The sequence below is a fragment of the Oncorhynchus clarkii genome, chromosome 11 (genome assembly GCF_045791955.1).
Source record: "Oncorhynchus clarkii lewisi isolate Uvic-CL-2024 chromosome 11, UVic_Ocla_1.0, whole genome shotgun sequence".
Taxonomy (NCBI): Eukaryota; Metazoa; Chordata; class Actinopteri; order Salmoniformes; family Salmonidae; genus Oncorhynchus; species Oncorhynchus clarkii.
The window spans coordinates 14581189-14600124 of NC_092157.1; the positions used below are offsets into that span (position 1 = coordinate 14581189).

General features: G+C 42.7%; 1 protein-coding gene across 1 annotated transcript; it reads left to right on the forward strand.

Annotated features, from left to right (window-relative positions):
* The first annotated feature begins 375 nt into the window (after nucleotides 1-375).
* Nucleotides 376-16126, forward strand: LOC139420626 (myb-related protein A-like). Its single transcript, XM_071170826.1, has 16 exons — nucleotides 376-750; nucleotides 5783-5882; nucleotides 6148-6219; nucleotides 6669-6761; nucleotides 7621-7841; nucleotides 8067-8265; nucleotides 8376-8450; nucleotides 8838-8948; nucleotides 9844-10188; nucleotides 10290-10655; nucleotides 10793-10932; nucleotides 11063-11177; nucleotides 11309-11422; nucleotides 13031-13135; nucleotides 13254-13445; nucleotides 13685-16126. Exons 1-16 carry the CDS (start codon nucleotides 728-730, stop codon nucleotides 13814-13816), a joined length of 2403 nt encoding a protein of 800 aa, XP_071026927.1. The 5' UTR covers nucleotides 376-727; the 3' UTR covers nucleotides 13817-16126.
* The last annotated feature ends 2810 nt before the right edge of the window (nucleotides 16127-18936 follow it).

The window sequence follows — 18936 nt, forward strand, 5'->3', positions numbered from 1 at the left end:
TTGTTAAATTGTTTTGTTATAAAAACGTCCATAATCGGCTCGTTTTGACAACAACATTGTGTGAGGTTTGTAGAATCAATGGACAAAAAATATAAAATAATATATTTTGTCACCATCCTCCGGATGATTGCAATGACACAATGACTCCTATGTGATGACAATATTGTCGTATTAATATTATCAGGTTCATTTGCGCTCAACGCAACAGGCGCTTTTTGGAGCGCTCCCCCGATTCTGACCAATCAGGTGCGAGGCCGCCTGCGCAGATTGAAAGACTCTTCTAGAAGGAGGCTGGACGCGAGATTCGGCGGGATGGACAAAAATCAGACTGCGAAAACAACAAAATAGAAGTGCAGTGAGACAGTGAGAGGGAGAATAGTGTTTAGGCTACAAGGCGGGTCACAGCTAGATAAATATGTTCACATCCTGTTCGATCGGATTATGACATTACATGCATCGTGGTGACATGCAAAATATAAGCAGACTCGTTTTTTTATATATACGATTGCACACATTTCCTACAGCGAGAACGAGTTTGACATGGAAGTTAAGCGCTAGCCAGCAAACGTAGCACTTTATTTTCACTGTCATAAAATAAACTGGAAGATTATAGACATCGGGTGGTATGGAAAACTGTCCATAGAGATCACCTAATTCGCTTTTTATATGGATTTTAGCCCAACTACAAATAGAGGATATTTTTAAAAAGCGTTGATCAGCTGTCAATATGGCCGAAATAAAGTCGCTCAGGTGGGTGATACATTGTTGCTAAAGTTACCATTCATTAGGCTACTTACTAGCTACATTTTATTGTTTCAGATATGATACAAAAATGATCGTTGCAACAGAATAGTTATATTAAGGAAACTCACTCTGAACCCCTATTCTTTGCATGGCATTATCTTATTAAGCCAGATGTCACGTTGATTTTGACACATCACGAACACCTGCTCTGTCACATTGTAGCATTTTAGGATAGTGAAATTCAGTAGGCTACAGTAAATTACAGCCTAGTTATGCCTATAAAGGTTCATTCAAATAATTGTATAATTTAATTAATACGTTATTTGGCAGGATGTATGTGAAAAATACCTGATTATAGAACAGTCAAAGTATGCATGTGGCACAAAAAATGTCTCACTGATTATTTCCTGTCAAGGCCTGCGGCACGAGCTTGATAACCAAAACAGTTGCTTATTTTGTAGTAAGCTAGGCTATTTCCTAAATTGCTAATGATACCATTGACAAAAAATCAAAATAAACTTTTGATTTGAGTTGTCGGTTGGGTTATGTAACTGCTTTGGTCGGTATTGTGGCCTATTTTGGGGCTCACTTCAACACCCATTCATTGACATCTAGCTCCGAACAGAAAACATGGCTTTGTATCATGTGAACGACTATTATTGAACCGTTGTGTTGAAACGCCTGTGTGATGTTTATTTACAGTGAGAATCGCAGAATGGTGAACTTAACTAAATGACTGAGAGTTTGACTGTGTGATAGGAACCGTTGTGTTGAAACGCCTGTGCGATGTTTATTTACAGTGAGAATCGCAGAATGGTGAACTTAACTAAATGACTGAGAGTTTGACTGTGTGATATTAGATTGCTTCTTGTGTAAATATTTTCTGTCTGGATTTTAATGATTTGTATGTCAGCTCGCTATTTTCATCCCAGGGTACATTTTTGTTGTTTATAAGATTGGGTCATGGCCCAGCCATCTTATTTTAGAATGAACATTATTGTTTTAGGACAAAGGGAGTTAATATAGGTGTATGTATTTAGAAAAAGCACGTTTTTGTTGCTGTAGTCTAAATCCAACACAGTGTGATTGTTTTGTACACCATTCTACCCTGTTGTGTGGGTACATGATGGGGAAATCCCCAATGACATAAAAGTCCCAGAGAGTCCCAAAAAATGGTACACAGAGCAGGCTACAACTGTAGGCTAGGCATCTATTGTTTTCACAAATCAGAATGTTCAGTTAATTACATATATTAATGCTAATGCTTTGGTTATTAAATAGACAAGAGCACTAATGTATTAATTTATGGAGATATTTTCCCTCTTGAGGTAAGGCCAGAGTGATGCAGCTGTGTGATTAGTATTCATGAGTTTGAGCCTGTGAATGGCTGAATGAACTATTGGTTTATCGGCTGATTGGAACCTGCTCACTGCCCTTAAACACACAAACATGACAATTATGTCATTTCTGTCTGAATGAACAGCTCAGTGGCGCGTGTGTGTATCCCTCCACCCCCTACCCGCCTAGACCCTACCCCCTTCGGTGTGCCCCATCTGGGGGTGAAAGGGGAGGGCCAGGGTGGGGGAGGATGGTCCTCCGCCTCTCCCTCTGCTTTACATTTCACGTGGAAGTTTAAATTAAGTAACGAGTGGAAACACATTGACAAAGACAGTATTGCAGTTATATATTTTATTCACATGCTAAATGAGGGATTAAAAAAGGATATGAAGAGGATGACACGTTTAGGTTCAGTTTGATTTAGAAAATATATTTTTGCGCCTTCGTTAACATTATACACATTCATTACATAGGTTCATTTGTTACGTAGGTATTAGACAGAGATGAAGATAATCTGACCACTACAAATGAAGAACTAGTGTGTGAGGGAAAGTGGGCCTCAAACAGTGTAGGCTCGCTCAGGCACCTTAGCCAAGTTCTTATATAAGAAATAATTTCAATCCCCCCGGGTTGGTTTTGAAACTCCTGTTTAGTTCAGCCTGGACCGTTAGCGCTGACCTATTAGTTTAGCCACTCCCTGACCTACCTCCTCGCAGCACGCACACACACACACACACACACACACTCACACACACACACACTTTTATGCCACACATACACACACACACACACACACACCTATATGCCACACACACACCTACCTTTATGCCACACACACAAACACACATACCTTTATGCTACACACACACACACACACACACACCTATATAGGACAAAGAGCCTGTTGATGTAGAATTACCCAGCCACTTCTACCTCTCTCTTTCCTGTAGTGAGGGAATTATGATGACATTTTATTGGCATGTCCCAGTCAGCACTGAAGAAGCCCTTTCATCACAGGCCAGTACTGAACCTGTGGGAGGCCTTGTTCTACCCACCACAGTGTGTGTATGTGTGCGTGTTCCAATATTTGTGTGTTCATGTGCTCTGCTGGCTCGTGCAAGTGTTTCTCAGAGGCCAAAACAACAGCCATATTTAGGAACTTTGTACTTTGACATTTCTTTTAGAAGAAAAGGAGTGCTGTAAATCCACCCGAATGTTCATCCCAACCAGGACGATTGCATCATGCTGAATATTGTATAGAAATTATTGCTTATTTTGCACATTAGAGAGCCATTTTTATTTTACCAGGTAAGTTGACCTGAGAACACATTCTCATTTACAGCAACAACCTGAGGAATAGTTATCGGGGAGAGGAATGAGCCAAATGTAAACTAGTGATGATTAGGTGGCCATGATGGTATGAAGGCCAGATTGGGAATTTATCCAGGACACCAGGGTTAACACCCCTACTCTTACAATAAGTGCCATGGGATCTGTAGTGACCTCAGAGAGTCAGGACACCTGTTTAACGTCCCATCCAAAAGACAGCACCCTACACAGGACAATCAATCACCTTTTCAATCTTTTTTTTCAAGACCAGAGGAAAGGGTGCCTCCTACTGGCCCTGCAATACCACTTCCAGCAGCATCTGATCTCCCATCCAGGGACTGACCAGGACCAACACTGCTTAGCTTTAAAAGCAAGCTAGCCATGGGATGCAGAGTGGTATGCTGCTGGCAAATGCTACACAGGCATGTTAATGTTACAAAGGCTACTGAATGCAGTCCTTGTCCTTCAGACTCCAGATTGTATGGGGCTGTGGCTGACCTTGATCAATTACCAGGGTAGCTTAACCTTACTGTACAATTAGAGTACATTTAGGCCCATATGTTTCTGTGGTATTGCCCAACATCAGACTCTTACTTGACAATATCTGGAATACAACAAGGGCAACAGCTCAGTATATCTGTTGGCAGCTGTGGTGTAGCTCTCATCAGTTAGAACAGTGTCAGTGTGAACTTATAGGTTAGGGTTGTTCTGGGGTTACTCTGGGCAACCGGTGTCCTCAGCCTTCTTCCTGTTTGTTTATTAGATGTTCTACCCCTGGCACAATGTGATGCCATGAAGGAAGTGTTGCCCAGCAACAAGACATTTCCATGGACAGATTTAAGTTTGCACAACTACTCTCTGGTGACACAGTTTAATATTAGAGAAGGACAAGCTGTGTCCAGCATTACTGGACAGTTTCACATTAGAGAAGGACAAGCTGTGTCCAGTATTACAGCACAGTTTCACATTAGAAGGACCAGATGTGTCCAGCATTACTGGACAGTTTCACATTAGAGAAGGACAAGCTGTGTCCAGTATTACAGCACAGTTTCACATTAGAAGGACCAGATGTGTCCAGCATTACTGGACAGTTTCACATTAGAGAAGGACAAGCTGTGTCCAGTATTACAGCACAGTTTCACATTAGAAGGACCAGCTGTATTACAGCACAGTTTCACATTAGAAGGACCAGCTGTATTACAGCACAGTTTCACATTAGAAGGACCAGCTGTATTACAGCACAGTTTCACATTAGAAGGACCAGATGTGTCCAGCATTACAGCACAGTTTCACATTAGAGAAGGACAAGCTGTGTCCAGTATTACAGTACAGTTTCACATTAGAAGGACAAGCTGTGTCCAGTATTACAGCACAGTTTCACATTAGAGAAGGACAAGCTGTGTCCAGTATTACAGCACAGTTTCACATTAGAAGGACCAGCTGTATTACAGCACAGTTTCACATTAGAAGGACCAGATGTGTCCAGCATTACTGGACAGTTTCACATTAGAGAAGGACAAGCTGTGTCCAGTATTACAGCACAGTTTCACATTAGAAGGACCAGCTGTATTACAGCACAGTTTCACATTAGAAGGACCAGATGTGTCCAGCATTACAGCACAGTTTCACATTAGAGAAGGACAAGCTGTGTCCAGCATTACAGCACAATTTCACATTAGAGAAGGACCAGCTGTATTACAGCCTTTTGGTGCCTGAGAAGCAGCAAGTCTCTAATAGATTGGAGATATGTTTTTTCCTAACATCAACATTTGAGACAAAAAGTGGACAGTTGTGTGATGTTGGATTTTCTTCAACAAGGGTAACAGTTGTTTCACTATAACCAATAAAACTATCTTTTACCCTTTTTCAACCTAGGCATAGAGACCGCCACAGCCAGGCATCATTATGTCTGATCTAGCGGGGAATGGGAGGCTAGGCTACTCTAATTATGGTTAGGAATGTCCTTTTTAATATGAATCTCTGTGCCGTTTACAGCTGCATGCCACTCACTGAGACTACTGCCAGTCTTGCCTCACTATGAATTACTCTGTGCCTGCTCAATCCATTGACATCTGATTCAGTTTTAAATTGGGCGGTTATTTGTAGTGGGGTATCGGTGGGTTGGTGCTGTATGTGACTCAGTTGTGGCATGAATAATGTACTATTCCTGTTTTTGTATTTTTCTGTTTTAATTATGTCAGTTATGTTGATTTAATGATAATGAAATGTGAAGAGTAATGATTTGACTATAATGAAGTGATATGAGTAAGCTTAGTTTCATGCAGTCGTTTTTCTGAACAGTTATCTGCCCTCTCTCCCCTCCATGTCTCTCTTTCCTCTACCTCCCTCTCTCTCTCTTTCTCCTTTTCAGTGAGTCTGACGATGAAGATCTACACTCCACAGATCCTGAGGGTAAGGACAAGAGCAAAGACAAGAAGATACTGTGCAAAGTCAAATGGTCTTGTGACGAGGTGGGTCAAAGTAGATAGAATATGATTTATTTTGTAAATGTGTGCTGTATTGTTCAACACTGTTGGTTTATCATTTAATTTATCATGATATGAAGGAAGCCCCATAGGGCGTTTACTTTTCTGAAGTACTGGAGATACAGGGAGTGTCAGGAAGGTTGGCTCCTCACCTCGCTCTCTCTCTCTCTCTCTCTCTCTCTCTCTCTCTCTCTCTCTCTCTCTCTCTCTCTCTCTCTGTCTCTGTCTCTGTCTCTGTCTCTCTCTGCAGGATGAGAGGCTGAAGAAGTTAGTGGAGCAGCATGGAACAGACTCCTGGAAATTAGTAGCTAATAATTTCCCAGTAAGTGGTACAACTGTGACACACTGTTAGAAAATGGTGTTCTGAGGGAAAATGGCGGGGATGCAACTCAATATTAGGAAGGCGTTCTTAATGTTTTGTACACTCAGTACGTTATCTGGATAAGAAAGGTGATAAGACGGGTCACAGGTGTTGTGTAAGGAATGGGTTATTAGCCAGTGTGTGTGAATAACTGTAATAACACATGGTGTTGTGTAAGGAATGGGTTATTAGCCAGTGTGTGTGAATAACTGTAATAACACATGGTGTTGTGTAGGGAATGGGTTATTAGCCAGTGTGTGTGAATAACTGTAATAACACATGGTGTTGTGTAAGGAATGGGTTTTTAGCCAGTGTGTGTGAATAACTGTAATAACACATGGTGTTCGTGGGATGGGGGGGGTTGTGTGTTACTGAGGTGTCATGCTCTGCTTTGTGTATGTCTGTCACAGGGGAGGACAGATGGCCAGTGTCAGCACCGCTGGCAGAAAGTGCTCAACCCAGAGCTGGTGAAAGGACCCTGGACAAAAGAGGAGGATCAGAAGGTAAGTGGAGATGGGAGTTACCCCAACCTGGCATGAGTGAGGGGGGAGTAGAGGGAAAGAAATGGCAAGGGAGGAGGGGAAGAGGTAGAAAAGGAAGGTAGAGGGCTTTATTGGAGCAGGTCATTGATAATACAAACAAGCTGCAGTATAAACATAACAGACCTTTCTCTTGTAATCTGAAACATTGAAAGTAACATACAGTACACACGTTCCTCTCCTGCGCTGTGTCCCCGTCGGCAGCCCCTGCAGTAGTTTTCATTGACTGCAAACACCCCACTACCTCATGCTTTTAAACAACTTAAACAGCCTCTCCCTGGTCGTGAGACCCTCCTCAGCCTGGCTGTAGGATCATATCTCTCATAGGTGGAAGGTGAACAATGCATTCCTTAAATAAAACTACATGATGCCTTGCCTGCTGGAATGTCAAGATTGGGGTCTTGCTCCTCCAACATCTAGGCTTCACATCACAATACATGCCAGTGATAGGATTGTTCTGGCTTGCCCTTAGTGACATGCTAGAAGTAAGATATGCAGGAAGATAATAGCGCTGGCTAGTGTGGGACTGTTGAGAGATATCATCACACGTTTGGCTCCATGATAGAAGCGCTATGGCACCGAGTTCTACTTCTTCTGCTTCATTCTGGACATTCTCTACGACGTTGCCAATGATGATGTGGCAGCTCTGTTTGTGAAGTAAGGGGCTGTAGTGGAGTTTCATAAATGGCCTATATCCCTCCAGTCATAGATTAAATATTAAACAGTATAGATATTTTTAGAGGTCCAGAGGAATGCCTGTCTGGATTGCATTGTTAGAAGTCACTTACAATTCCCTGTCTTCTTTGTTTGTTTGTGTGTGTAGGTGATCGACCTGGTGCACAAATATGGCCCCAAGCGCTGGTCGGTGATCGCTAAGCACCTGCAGGGACGCATCGGAAAGCAATGTCGTGAGCGCTGGCACAACCACCTGAACCCTGAAGTAAAGAAGTCCTCCTGGACCCAGGAGGAGGACTGCATCATCTACCAGGCCCACAAACGCCTGGGCAACCGCTGGGCTGAGATCTCCAAGCTGCTGCCTGGAAGGTAACATAATGATATACTGTACAGTTCTATGCCTGAGGTTGTGGGTGGTTGCAACTCAATAGAGTAAAATGGATTCCCTTCTTCTCCTTGTCTGATCTCCTTCAGTACGGTGATGGCTCCAACTGGTAGTGCCATATTGCTTACAGCTACATTATTGGTAAAAGGGTTGGGCCTAGGGCACAAGGTTTGTTCAGACCAGTCTAAAATGTCATGTCACGCTTATAGGACGGACAATTCCATTAAGAACCACTGGAACTCCACCATGAGGAGGAAGGTAGAGCATGAGGGGTATCTTCAGGAGGGCTGCAGGGGATTTGGCTTTGACCATGGGGGGGTGAAGAGAAGTCACAACAGACCCTGTGTCCCCCAACCAGACACCCCCCACCATGGGCACAGCCCTCTGGGCATGGAAGGACCAACACAGGTGAGACACGGGTCTCTCAGTTCAGATCCTCTGCATAGGTTTGTCTTGATCATTCAGTTTGTTTGAGTTTTGAAGGCTTGTTGTTGATGGGCCTGTCCTGTGCTTTGTAGCTCGGGGGTTACCCTTATAGCCCTCACTGTGGCCAACTGATGGACAGCCTCCAAGACTCCTCCAGCTACTTATCGGTGAGTGACCTGTCCCTTACAACTGACCCAGAGTCAGTTGTTTCCTCAAAATGTGCAACATTTGGACTGAAGAAAGGGCATCTGATCCTAAATCAGTAGACAAGTCGTTCAATCCTGTCCACTTTCCCCATCATATACTTTCCCACTCTACTACCTTCAGTCTGCACTTTTTATTAATCAGTCTCTCAATCAAACAACTGAACGATCTTCCTGAATCCTTGCTTCTTCTGTGTCTTTTAACAAATGTGTGGATTGGTGTTAATCTGAATAAGCCTTTGAGTCTGACTTGAGTAATTTGCGAGTACATTTGTTGTCTCCTTCCTTCCGTTCCTTTTCCTCACTCCCTCCGTCCTGTCCTCCTCTCCTTCCCGTGTGTGTTTATTCCAGCCGTCCTGCCATGACGACCCAGACAAAGAGCAGAGAATTAAGGAGCTTGAGCTTCTGCTTATGTCAGCAGAGACCGAGGTCCGGAGACAGGCCCAGTGCCGAGGCCCATGTGTAAGGACACACTCTCTGTGTGTGAGCTCCTAGTTGTACTGTAGTGTTGTCTTAGTAGCCTAACCATCTCACCCCTCTCCCCACACTCCCGTTAGTTGTGCTTCCTAGTTCTACCCCTTCCACCCCCATTTACAGTGCTTCCTGCCATCCCACCATGCGGCCGCCAACATAAACCTCCTCTACCCTCCCTCCCTCCCTCCAAACTCTTATTCGCTCCTCACAGCAGTAGTGCATCGTGTGTCACTTCAGCCAGCAGTTTAGTTTGGAACCAAACGTCTTTTATTTTTATTTTATTTTTCAACTCTTTTTTTCACTCTTTTTTTTTTACCCCAAATTTGCTTCTCAACCAGAATCCCCTCTGAGACCAGCCTTGACTTTTCCTTTCTTCATTTTTCTATTCACTCCATCCATTTATCTGATTTTCACCTGCATTGAAGATCAAACTATTATGATGATGTCAGTGGTTCAGATGTTATCTGATAAATCTCTTAGTGCAGTGCAACCCATGCTTACCACTGACTATTGTCACCCCACTTGTACAGTGTGTGTCCTGCCCTGTACTCTCCCTTCTTTCTCTCACACCATGCCAACATCTCACACCATGCCAACATCTCACACCGTGCCAATATCTCACACCATGCCAACATCTGGCTTTCACTAGGGGCCTAAAGAGTTCACATGAAGTTTGAAGTTTAAAACTGAGGGGTTAAATTTGGCAGTTGGGAGATAAGGTTTGGGGTATACATTTGGGTTTAGATTGCTTTCTCCTTGTCAGCTCAACTTCCATTGAAACTTCTTTGAAATGTCATTGGCCCAACCATGACCTGTACAGTAGCCCTGGTTGATCCTGCCACCACAATCACCTCCACCCTAACCCCAGTTTCTTCTCCCCTAGAATGTGGAGCGTTACTCCAGCTGGGCAGACAGCGTGTCAGACGACACCATGACCACCAGCAGCAGCAGTCTGGAGGATCAGGCTGAGGGAAGCTGGAGGGGGGCAAAGGAGGGCCGGGGCCCCCCGATGGAGCAGGCTGAGGAGGGCTGGAGGGGCCCAGAGGAGGGCCGGGGCCCCCCGATGGAGCAGGCTGAGGAGGGCTGGAGGGGCCCAGAGGAGGGCCGAGGGCTCCAGGTCCAGCACCACGTCTCCCCCAGTAAGTTCCTGTCTGTGGAGGCTAATTCCGTGCTCTCCACCTTGCAGACCATCCCAGAGTTCGCAGAGTCCATGGAGCTCATCGACTCGGTGAGTGTGTGTAGATGTGCATTTGGTGTCTGTGTGTATGTGGCAGTGTGTGTTTACATATACCAGACCCAGAGTATGGATGTTTTAAAAATCCATTGTAGATGTGTCTGGCTCTACAGGACCCTATGACGTGGAGCGAGGCGTCCAGCTTCGACATGTCTGAGGCGACTACCCCCCCGAAACAAACACAAGGGGGCTACGCACCCCAGGGGAGAACCACAGAGGGGATGAGGTACGCAGTTGACCACCCCAACGGCATCTCCACCAAGCACTGTGCCCCCATGGGTCAGGGGAAGGCCTCCCCCCACACCCCGAACAACATGCCCAGATCGAGTTTGCCTACCCTGGGGAGGAGGAAGAGGGGGGACCAGTCCCCTGATAGGAGTTGCCCATCCTTCTTAGACTCACCCAGCACCAACTCGCCCAAGAACACCCCCACGAAAGCACTGCCCTTCTCCCCCTCCCAGGTAAGACTGATGCTAGGAATTAGATCAAGCTAAAGCATGATGGCACAATGCATCTGGCTCTGGTAGTACAGTCTGTTAAAGACGCTTACTTTACACTCCCACTTTCTTCTCCATCTCCCTTCTCTAACTTTCTCCAGTTCTTCAACACATCAGGAGGAGAGCATCTGAGCCTGGACAATCCAGCTCTGACCTCCACCCCGGTCTGTGACCAGAAGTGTCTCCTCAACACACCCTTCCAGAGGGAGACCACGCCCAAACACCAGAAAGAGAATGTGGGGTAGGAGGCGGCTACAGGTTCCTCCATATCTTCAAAATTGTTTTTAATTGGGTATATTACATGTGTGTTGATGGATTGATCTCTTCATTTTAGCAGGTGTTGTAAGAATATCTCTCTTTGCCTGACTCAGTTTCAGGACCCCTAAGATCCGTAAGTCCATCATGGTTCCGACTCCCAGAACTCCTACTCCGTTTAAGAATGCCCTGGCCGCCCAGGAGAAGATGCATGGGCCACTAAAGATGGTGGTAAGTGTCAGTGTAAAGTTGCTCTGTCTGTGCCCTGTAGTCTAAGTATTTATAATTGAATGTGTGTGCTTAAGAGTGTAAGTACTTTGTGACAGTGCTCGTATTAATGTAAGTGTGTGTGTATATTTCAGCCCCAGTCCCTGGCCTTCCTGGAGGAAGACCTCAGGGAGGTGCTGAAGCAGGAGATTGGATCAGACATCTTCACCAGGGAACTACAACCACATTTCATGACATGGAAACATGATGTAAGTGTTTTTTTTACAGAACTGTAGTTGTTAGTGCTGGCTGTCTTTATTGGTATCCAGTCTAGAGGTCAACCGATTTCAAGTTTTCATAACAATCGGTAATCAGCCTTTTTGGATGACGATTATGGCTGATTACATTGCAATCCACGAGGAAACTGCGTGGCAGGCTGACCACCTGTTACTCGAGTGCAGCATCAAAAGGACCTTGTGGCTGCAAGGAGCCACGGTAAGTTGCTAGCTAGCATTAAACTTATCTTATAAAAAACAATCAATCTTAACATAATCACTAGTTAACTACACATGGATGATGATATTACTAGGTTAACTAGCTTGTCCTGTATAATCAATGCGATGCCTGTTAATTTATCATCGAATCATAGCCTACTTCAACTTCGCCAAACGGGTGACGATTTAACAAAAGCCTATTGCTGAAAAAAGCAAAATCTTTGCACAAATGTACCTAACCATAAACATCAATGCCTTTCTTAAAATCAATACACATAAGTATATATTTTTTAACCTGCATATGTAGTTAAAAGAAATTCATGTTAGCAGGCAATATTAACTAGGGAAATTGTGTCACTTCTCTTGTGTTTAGTGCAAGCAGAGTCAGGGTATATGCAACAGTTTAGGCCGCCTGGCTCGTTGCAAACTGTGAACTAATTTGCAAGAATTCTACATAATTATGACATAACATTTAAGGTTGTGCAATGTAACAACAATAGTTAGACTTAGGGTTTCCACCCGTTCGATAAAATATGGAACGGTTCTGTATTTCACTGAAAGAATAAACGTTTTGTTTTCGAAATTATAGTTTACGTATTTGACCATATTAATGACCCAAGGCTCGTATTCTGTGTGTTATTATATCATAATTAAGTCTATGATATGATAGAGCAGTCTGACTGAGCGGTGGTAGGCAGCAGCAGGCTCGTAAGCATTCATTCAAACAGCACTTTCCTGCATTTGCCAGCAGCTCTTTGCTGTACTTCAAGCATTGCGCTGTTTATGACTTCAACCCCCCAGAGATTAGGCTGGCAATACTAAAATGCCAATAAGAACATCCAATAGTCAAAGGTATATGAAATACAAATGGAAAATAGAGAAATAGTTGACGCGTCATAATTCCTATAACTACAACCTAAAACTTCTTAAAAGGGGATATTGAACCACCAGCTTTCATGTTCCGAGCAAGGAACTTAAACGTTAGCTTTTATACATGGTACATATTGTGTTTTTGCATTATTTAAAGCAAATTGAACATGTTTCATTATTTATTTGAGACTAAATAGATTTTATTTATGTATTATAGTAAGTTAAAATAAAAGTGTTAATTGGGCGGCAGTTAACCCACTGTTCCTAGGCCGTCATTGAAAAAACTGACTTGCCTAGTTAAATAAAGGTAAAATAAAATTCAGTATTGTTGTAATTGTCATTATAACAAATATATAAAAATTGGCTGATTTTAAAAAGATATATATATATTTTAAAAAATTAATCGGTATCTGCTTTTTTGGGTCCTCCAATAATCGGTATCGTCATTGCAAAATCATAGTCAGTCGACCTCTAATCCAGTCTAACCACAACCTTGTCCCTGTTTCCTTCCAGGTGGATGGGCCAGCCAGGAAAGTGCGTAAGTCCCTGGTGCTGGACTCCTGGGGGAAAGACTGTCTTAACGTCCAGCTATTCCAGGAACAGCGCAATAATGCACAGGTGTGTTCTGGGAACTAATCAATCAGACTAGTCAGTCAACCAATGAAACAACCAACTAATCAATCAATTAATCAGTCAACCAACAAATCAATATCTACCCCTCCTTGCCCCCCTCCAGGTCCCAGAGAAGAGTCTCCTGACCAGCTCCTTACTGATGACCCCCCTCCCTGAGAGAGACAGAGAGGAGCACCCCTGCACCCCCTCATCTGGGAGGGAGGGGTCCTGTGCCCCCCTGCTCCACCTCCCCAGCCCCCGCAAGAGGAAGAACCCCCCTTTGGTCAGAATGTCCCACCACGATTCACTTAGACAGGTACACACAGACATGTCTCTTAGGTTTTAATCCTAACTAACCTCACATTATTGCTCCTCAGATGATTTATATAATGATGGAGAGAGGGAAAATATTCTGTCCAAATTACACAGTATGTTGGGTTCAGCTGGCCACTTTTTAGTAAAAATTTATTTATTGAGCATCAAGGTCTTGGCTGTCACAAGGGGATAGAAGGGTTGAGAGGTGGGAGAGATAAATCCTCTCTTCTTCTCATGCAGGTAAAAAGCGAGTGGGAAGCAGTGGTTTATGGGAAGACTGAGGACCAGCGGATCATGACAGAGCAGGCCCGGCAGTATCTGGGTAGTACCTACCCATCCTCCGCCTGCACCTCGAGGGCCCTCGTCCTCTGAGGCCTATGTCACCACAGACTACACCCGTCCGGCAGAGTTGCTATGTAAACCACGCTCCTTCTCCTAACGACTCTTAGCATACTTAGACAATCTGGTGTAGGCAACTCAAATCATTTTGAAAGTTGTGTATTGATAAGATCCCTAAGTGAACACTCAAGTGTACCACAGAATACTTTACAGAAAAAGCCAAGTCAAGCATTTTTTTTCTCAGTCACACTACCCAAGAACCTTGACGTCCTTGATTTGAGTTTTTGTAGCCATAAATTCCTTGGTTTGTATTTTGAATACACACAAGCCTAGCCATGTAACAGGTACAGATAAGAAATACTAGATTTTCTGCACTATAATGTGTTAAAACGGAACAACCTGCACATACAGTAAGTAGTAAGCTGTAGAAATGGACTGATTATTACTAGCAGTGGCTGAGTCTCATATTGTTCATATATTGTTTAAATAAAAATGAAAAAAATCTGTTTTATGATGTAATATTACACGTATATGTATATTTTCTAACTTGTTTGTAGAACTACCCTGTACTGCTACACCTGTTGTTTTCAAGTCTTAGGAGAGCGACAGAGCGCTGTCTGTATGGCACTACTGAGTTGGGGTTGGCTGCAGAGAAGCGATCAGTGTTGAGGAGGTAACTGGATAGCACTTGTGATGTGACTGTATTGTTCCAAGGCCATACTTTCCTTTAGCAGTCTCAAGTTGAGACATTTGTTGAATGTATTTCATAGCGTGAAACTGCGAAGAAACTCCAAATGGAAGGGTACTTTTTCCCCCGTATTTTATTTATTATCTCTATTCTAAAACGTAGATATTAATATAAATGTAAATTGAACACAATCTTCCCAAAGCCTTTCCCTGCCCCTAAGATTTGATCTGTCAGTTCTACTTCTTACCTTCTATTGATCTAGGTTGTGATTGGGGAAGGGTACACTGATCCAAAATCAGAATCCAGTTGTCATGTTCGCTACTGACCAATAGTGCTCAGTGTGCTAAAACGACCATGTTTAGTTGAGGGGATCCTCCTGTTCGCATGAAGGCTGTATGTTCTATTTATTCAATGTTTACTCATTTATTTATTTAAATACAAAGATAAATGATCAAATAATTATATTTTCTTCTTATCAGAAAAGGATTGGGCTACCTTTCACCTAATCTCTCCAAATTAGACATAACAAGCAAACATGCACTGCCACTAATTCCTTTTTATTCACTAATTATTTTAACTATCAGATTGAGTTAATTACCATTCGTATAGTGACATCACTGAGTTGTTATTGATAGAACAGTTTCCCCTGGAATCAGTTTTTTTTTGTTTTGTAGCAGGACCCAGTCTCTAATCATAGACAAATTGCACTTTGCTCATTGTTTTAAGTGTTGTTTCGTTCATTTGTTTGAGAGTATTGCTCGTTTTATGTGTGTGTTTTGTTAATTTTTTTCAAATCCAATGCCGTTAGATGAATGTCTCACTACATGTGACGATTGAACATTGACCATAATAGGTATAGATGGAGCTGCTTGATGTATGTTTTTGAGTGGCATGTAAAGATTGAGCTTTTTGTAAAGATGGAAATATTGTAAAGATTAAGTTTTTTTTTTATATTTTTTTTTTTAGATCAATTGTTTATCAGTAATAATCACAAGTACAGGACAATATAAGATTTTCAACAGACAATAAAATATAATTTTTTTGTTGTATGTCTTCATGTGACAATGCAGTTTTCTATAGCTCTGATTGGTTACCTCTGTAATAAAAGGGTGCAGCAGAGTATCTATAGTCCCTGTGGTGATGGTTGGTGTCATTCGTTCCAACGGTCTTCCAAATGTTTAGAATCTGGATTATAATCTGGATAATCTAGCATTAAGTGTGTTTGAGAATAAAAAGGGAATCTCTTCGGAAGAGTTCACATGGAAAGATCATGTATGTTCACCATCTCTGAGCTCCACAGAGCTTCAGTCTCTGATCTTTCTTATTTTCCATCATCGGCTACACTAAATGTGTATGTTCTGTTGGTTGGTTTGACTTCAGTATGTTTGGTTTGTAACATGTTTGTATGTTAATACTTGGACATCTAACCCTATGTTATGAGGGAATTAAATACATTTATAGTAGTTGTTATAATCATGCATGAACAACAAGCAATACACTGGACCTTTCCAGTACCATGTTTGTACAGTAATCACAGACGTAACACTTGTCTTGTTTTCTGCTGTAATCATAACCAGGCAACACAGAATTCCTGCCAACTGCAAATGGAACCATGTACTTAATATGGAATAGTAATAAAATGTTATTGCATTGCATTTGTGGTTCTTTGTTATTGTGTCATGTAATAGTGATATGATGTCGCACCTTTAACACTTCAGTGTTAATCACATGTCAAACCTCCTGATTATCCAAATACCTTCTGTATATCCCTTTACCGTCCAGTGGAAGGACTTCTCTGTTCCCTGTCCAACCCTGTCAGGTCCTGATGGCAGTGGATTAGCAGTGGCTGGGGTTGACTGCAGGCCCGACCCCCGTTCCCTGCCCTGTTTATATGTACCCCTGTCTGTGGTGTACTTGGGGGTGCCGTCAGCTTGGCCTGGAGTCTGCGGACACGAGCCCCCCTCCACCAGGACAAGATGCCTCTCCACAGGGTCAGCTGCTGGCCCTAAATACGCCAAGTCATCCGTGACTTAATGCCCCCGGGCCCCATTGTCCCCAGGGCCTGTTGCTTTTACATCCCCATCCACTCAATTGCCTCAAGAGGAGGGGTACAAGGCCCAGCGACTTGCCTTTTGTTAGGGAAGCATGAGCAACACACAAACAAATATCCACTACATCAATCTATTTTCCCTTGCCTATGGCTCTTTTCTGGGCAGGATTTATTACCATTTTTATTATTTTATTTCACTTAGTCCTGCATGTTGGAGCTCGGAGCCTAAGATTTTCACTGTACCCTGCAATCACACCTGCAACCCTGCACATGTGACCACTAAACACTGAATCTGATTTGAGCTATTGTTGCTTTCAGACGGTCTGTGCTCAGCCTTGAGACACGTCAAAGGCTAAGTGCCTTTTAATTGGTTGTTGGCAGCAGCCTGTAAAGTGTTATGTTTACTGAGTGTATTGTTTTGGTTCTGCACAGTGCACCTCTTATTGACTTAGCTTGGCCACACATGCACCTGTTGCATATCAGTACAGATATGTGTAAACTATACAGTGTATTGACAGCCATTTATTGTGGTAGTAGCACTCAATCAATGAGTAACAAATTCAGTGATTTTAGAGAAATACATTTTACTTCAATGAAATGTAACATACTGTTCCATTTATTATAGTATGTGCTTTGGATGTGGCCTAATGTACAGAGGTGCGCAATTGCAAACCTTGCTGTGTGTGTGTGTGTCAGTGGCGACCTGTCATTCAGGGCAGGTGTTTTTTTGTGTGCCTGTTTTGCATGTTATTTTGGCATTGATACGTGTCATATATCAGTTTGCAAACAATGTAAAAAATAAAATAAAAACTTACAAAAGTTAATGAAGCAGCATATAAACATGGTATTTTTTTGCTTTCTTGAGTGAGTCAGCTCCAAAATGCAGGTGTTTCAGGCTAGCTCTGTGCTTTCTGTTGTGGTGGGGCAAAAAAAATAAAAAAATAAAAATAAAGAGCGTAGGGGTTGGTAATGGGGACACTACGTCGCTGGAAAATCTACAGGGAGAGCTAGAAAATTCAAGCCCGTTGGGTGATGCCATAGATTTACATTAGAAGTGCCCATCCAAGAAGGCTCAAGGTCATTGGCCACAGATGAAATTACGTAAAATCACATATCTACCGTAGCTTTGATTGGACTGATCATGTCAACATCATACTTTCAAACTCTTAGCTAGCAAGCTAGACAAGCAGCCATTGTCCTGAATCAAGTCAACAGTCTACTGGAAATCCTTTAAATCCTTGTCATATGAAGAGAAATGATAGACAAAACTTGTCGGTGCTCATCGGCCATTGGACATAAACATTACACAAGTTGGAAATTGCAAATTCAACAATGAGTGGTTTGAAAGGAATCAGTAGCTAACTGAAAGCTTTGCAAAGCAATCACTACTGTAGCCTGCTATTTGGTGGAGAGGGTGTGTGGTCAAGGTCTGGGTTTAAGGGTCTCTTTCCCAAGCTTAAAAGGATAAACATTCACATGCAAAACCATGGGCCAGAAAAAGTTGAATACATTGGCCATGCTGTTCAGCATGACTTCTGCTGCATTGAAACAACTGGAAACTCAGAACTGGGAAATCTCAGACTTCAGTGAGTTCAAGACAACTGGGAACTCTGAAAAAAACATTTTGAACAGTCATCCAACTCGGAATTCCAAGTCGGGAACTCAACTTCTTTCTAGAGCAACCTGAAGATCACTGACATCATGATTCAACCTTGTTTTTCTCTGAGTTCCCAGTGTTCTTGAAAGCACCATACATCCAGAGAATGCCAGACTTTGATGACAAGTGAGCACAGCTGCTGCATAAATTATGTAATATGCCAGGGAGATATACTGTAGCTAATTTAGCCTACTGTCCCAACTTGGTTGTGCACATGTAGCCTATAGCCTGTTTTGGAGAAATGTACTCATTGAATATTGCAAGAGCTTTTATTGTCTGCTTATAGGCCCCTTTTATTTATCCTCCAGTTCTGACTTGGTGTACAGGGACAATACTGTAAGAACAGCCCATGTCCTGAATTCTGTCGCTGCTGAACTGAACTACGTCCGTTTTAGCTCTAAATTATGGATTGCCTCTTAACAGCTCATCATTCCCTTATCAATAGTTTGTATATCTCCATTGTTAGCGGAAACCACATTTGTTTAAGCAAGTCAGCCATATCAGCTATGTTATTTTTAATGCAGTAAATGAGGCTGAATGAACTGTTTCGTTGCCAGAGAAGGCTCCACTGATAGCTAGGTGTAGTGGTGGTAAGGTGTTGCTGTTGGGACATCTTTATGTAGGCCCTTACAGTTTGTGGGCAACGTTTGTCACCGTTATAGTTAATTCATGTATTGTTTAGTGTTGGGTTGTGTTGTGTAGTGGCTTTGCTGGCATGCATCTAAAACATTTTTGGGCGAATTTTCCCCACCAAGATT

Bases quoted from the DNA above. Each gene is read 5' to 3' on its own strand.
- LOC139420626 (XM_071170826.1), top strand. From the start codon at position 728: ATGGCCGAAATAAAGTCGCTCAG. The intron at 6,220-6,668 runs GTAAGTGGTACA...TGTCTGTCACAG, and splicing joins TAGTAGCTAATAATTTCCCA to GGGAGGACAGATGGCCAGTG. The intron at 11,423-13,030 runs GTAAGTGTTTTT...GTTTCCTTCCAG, and splicing joins TCATGACATGGAAACATGAT to GTGGATGGGCCAGCCAGGAA.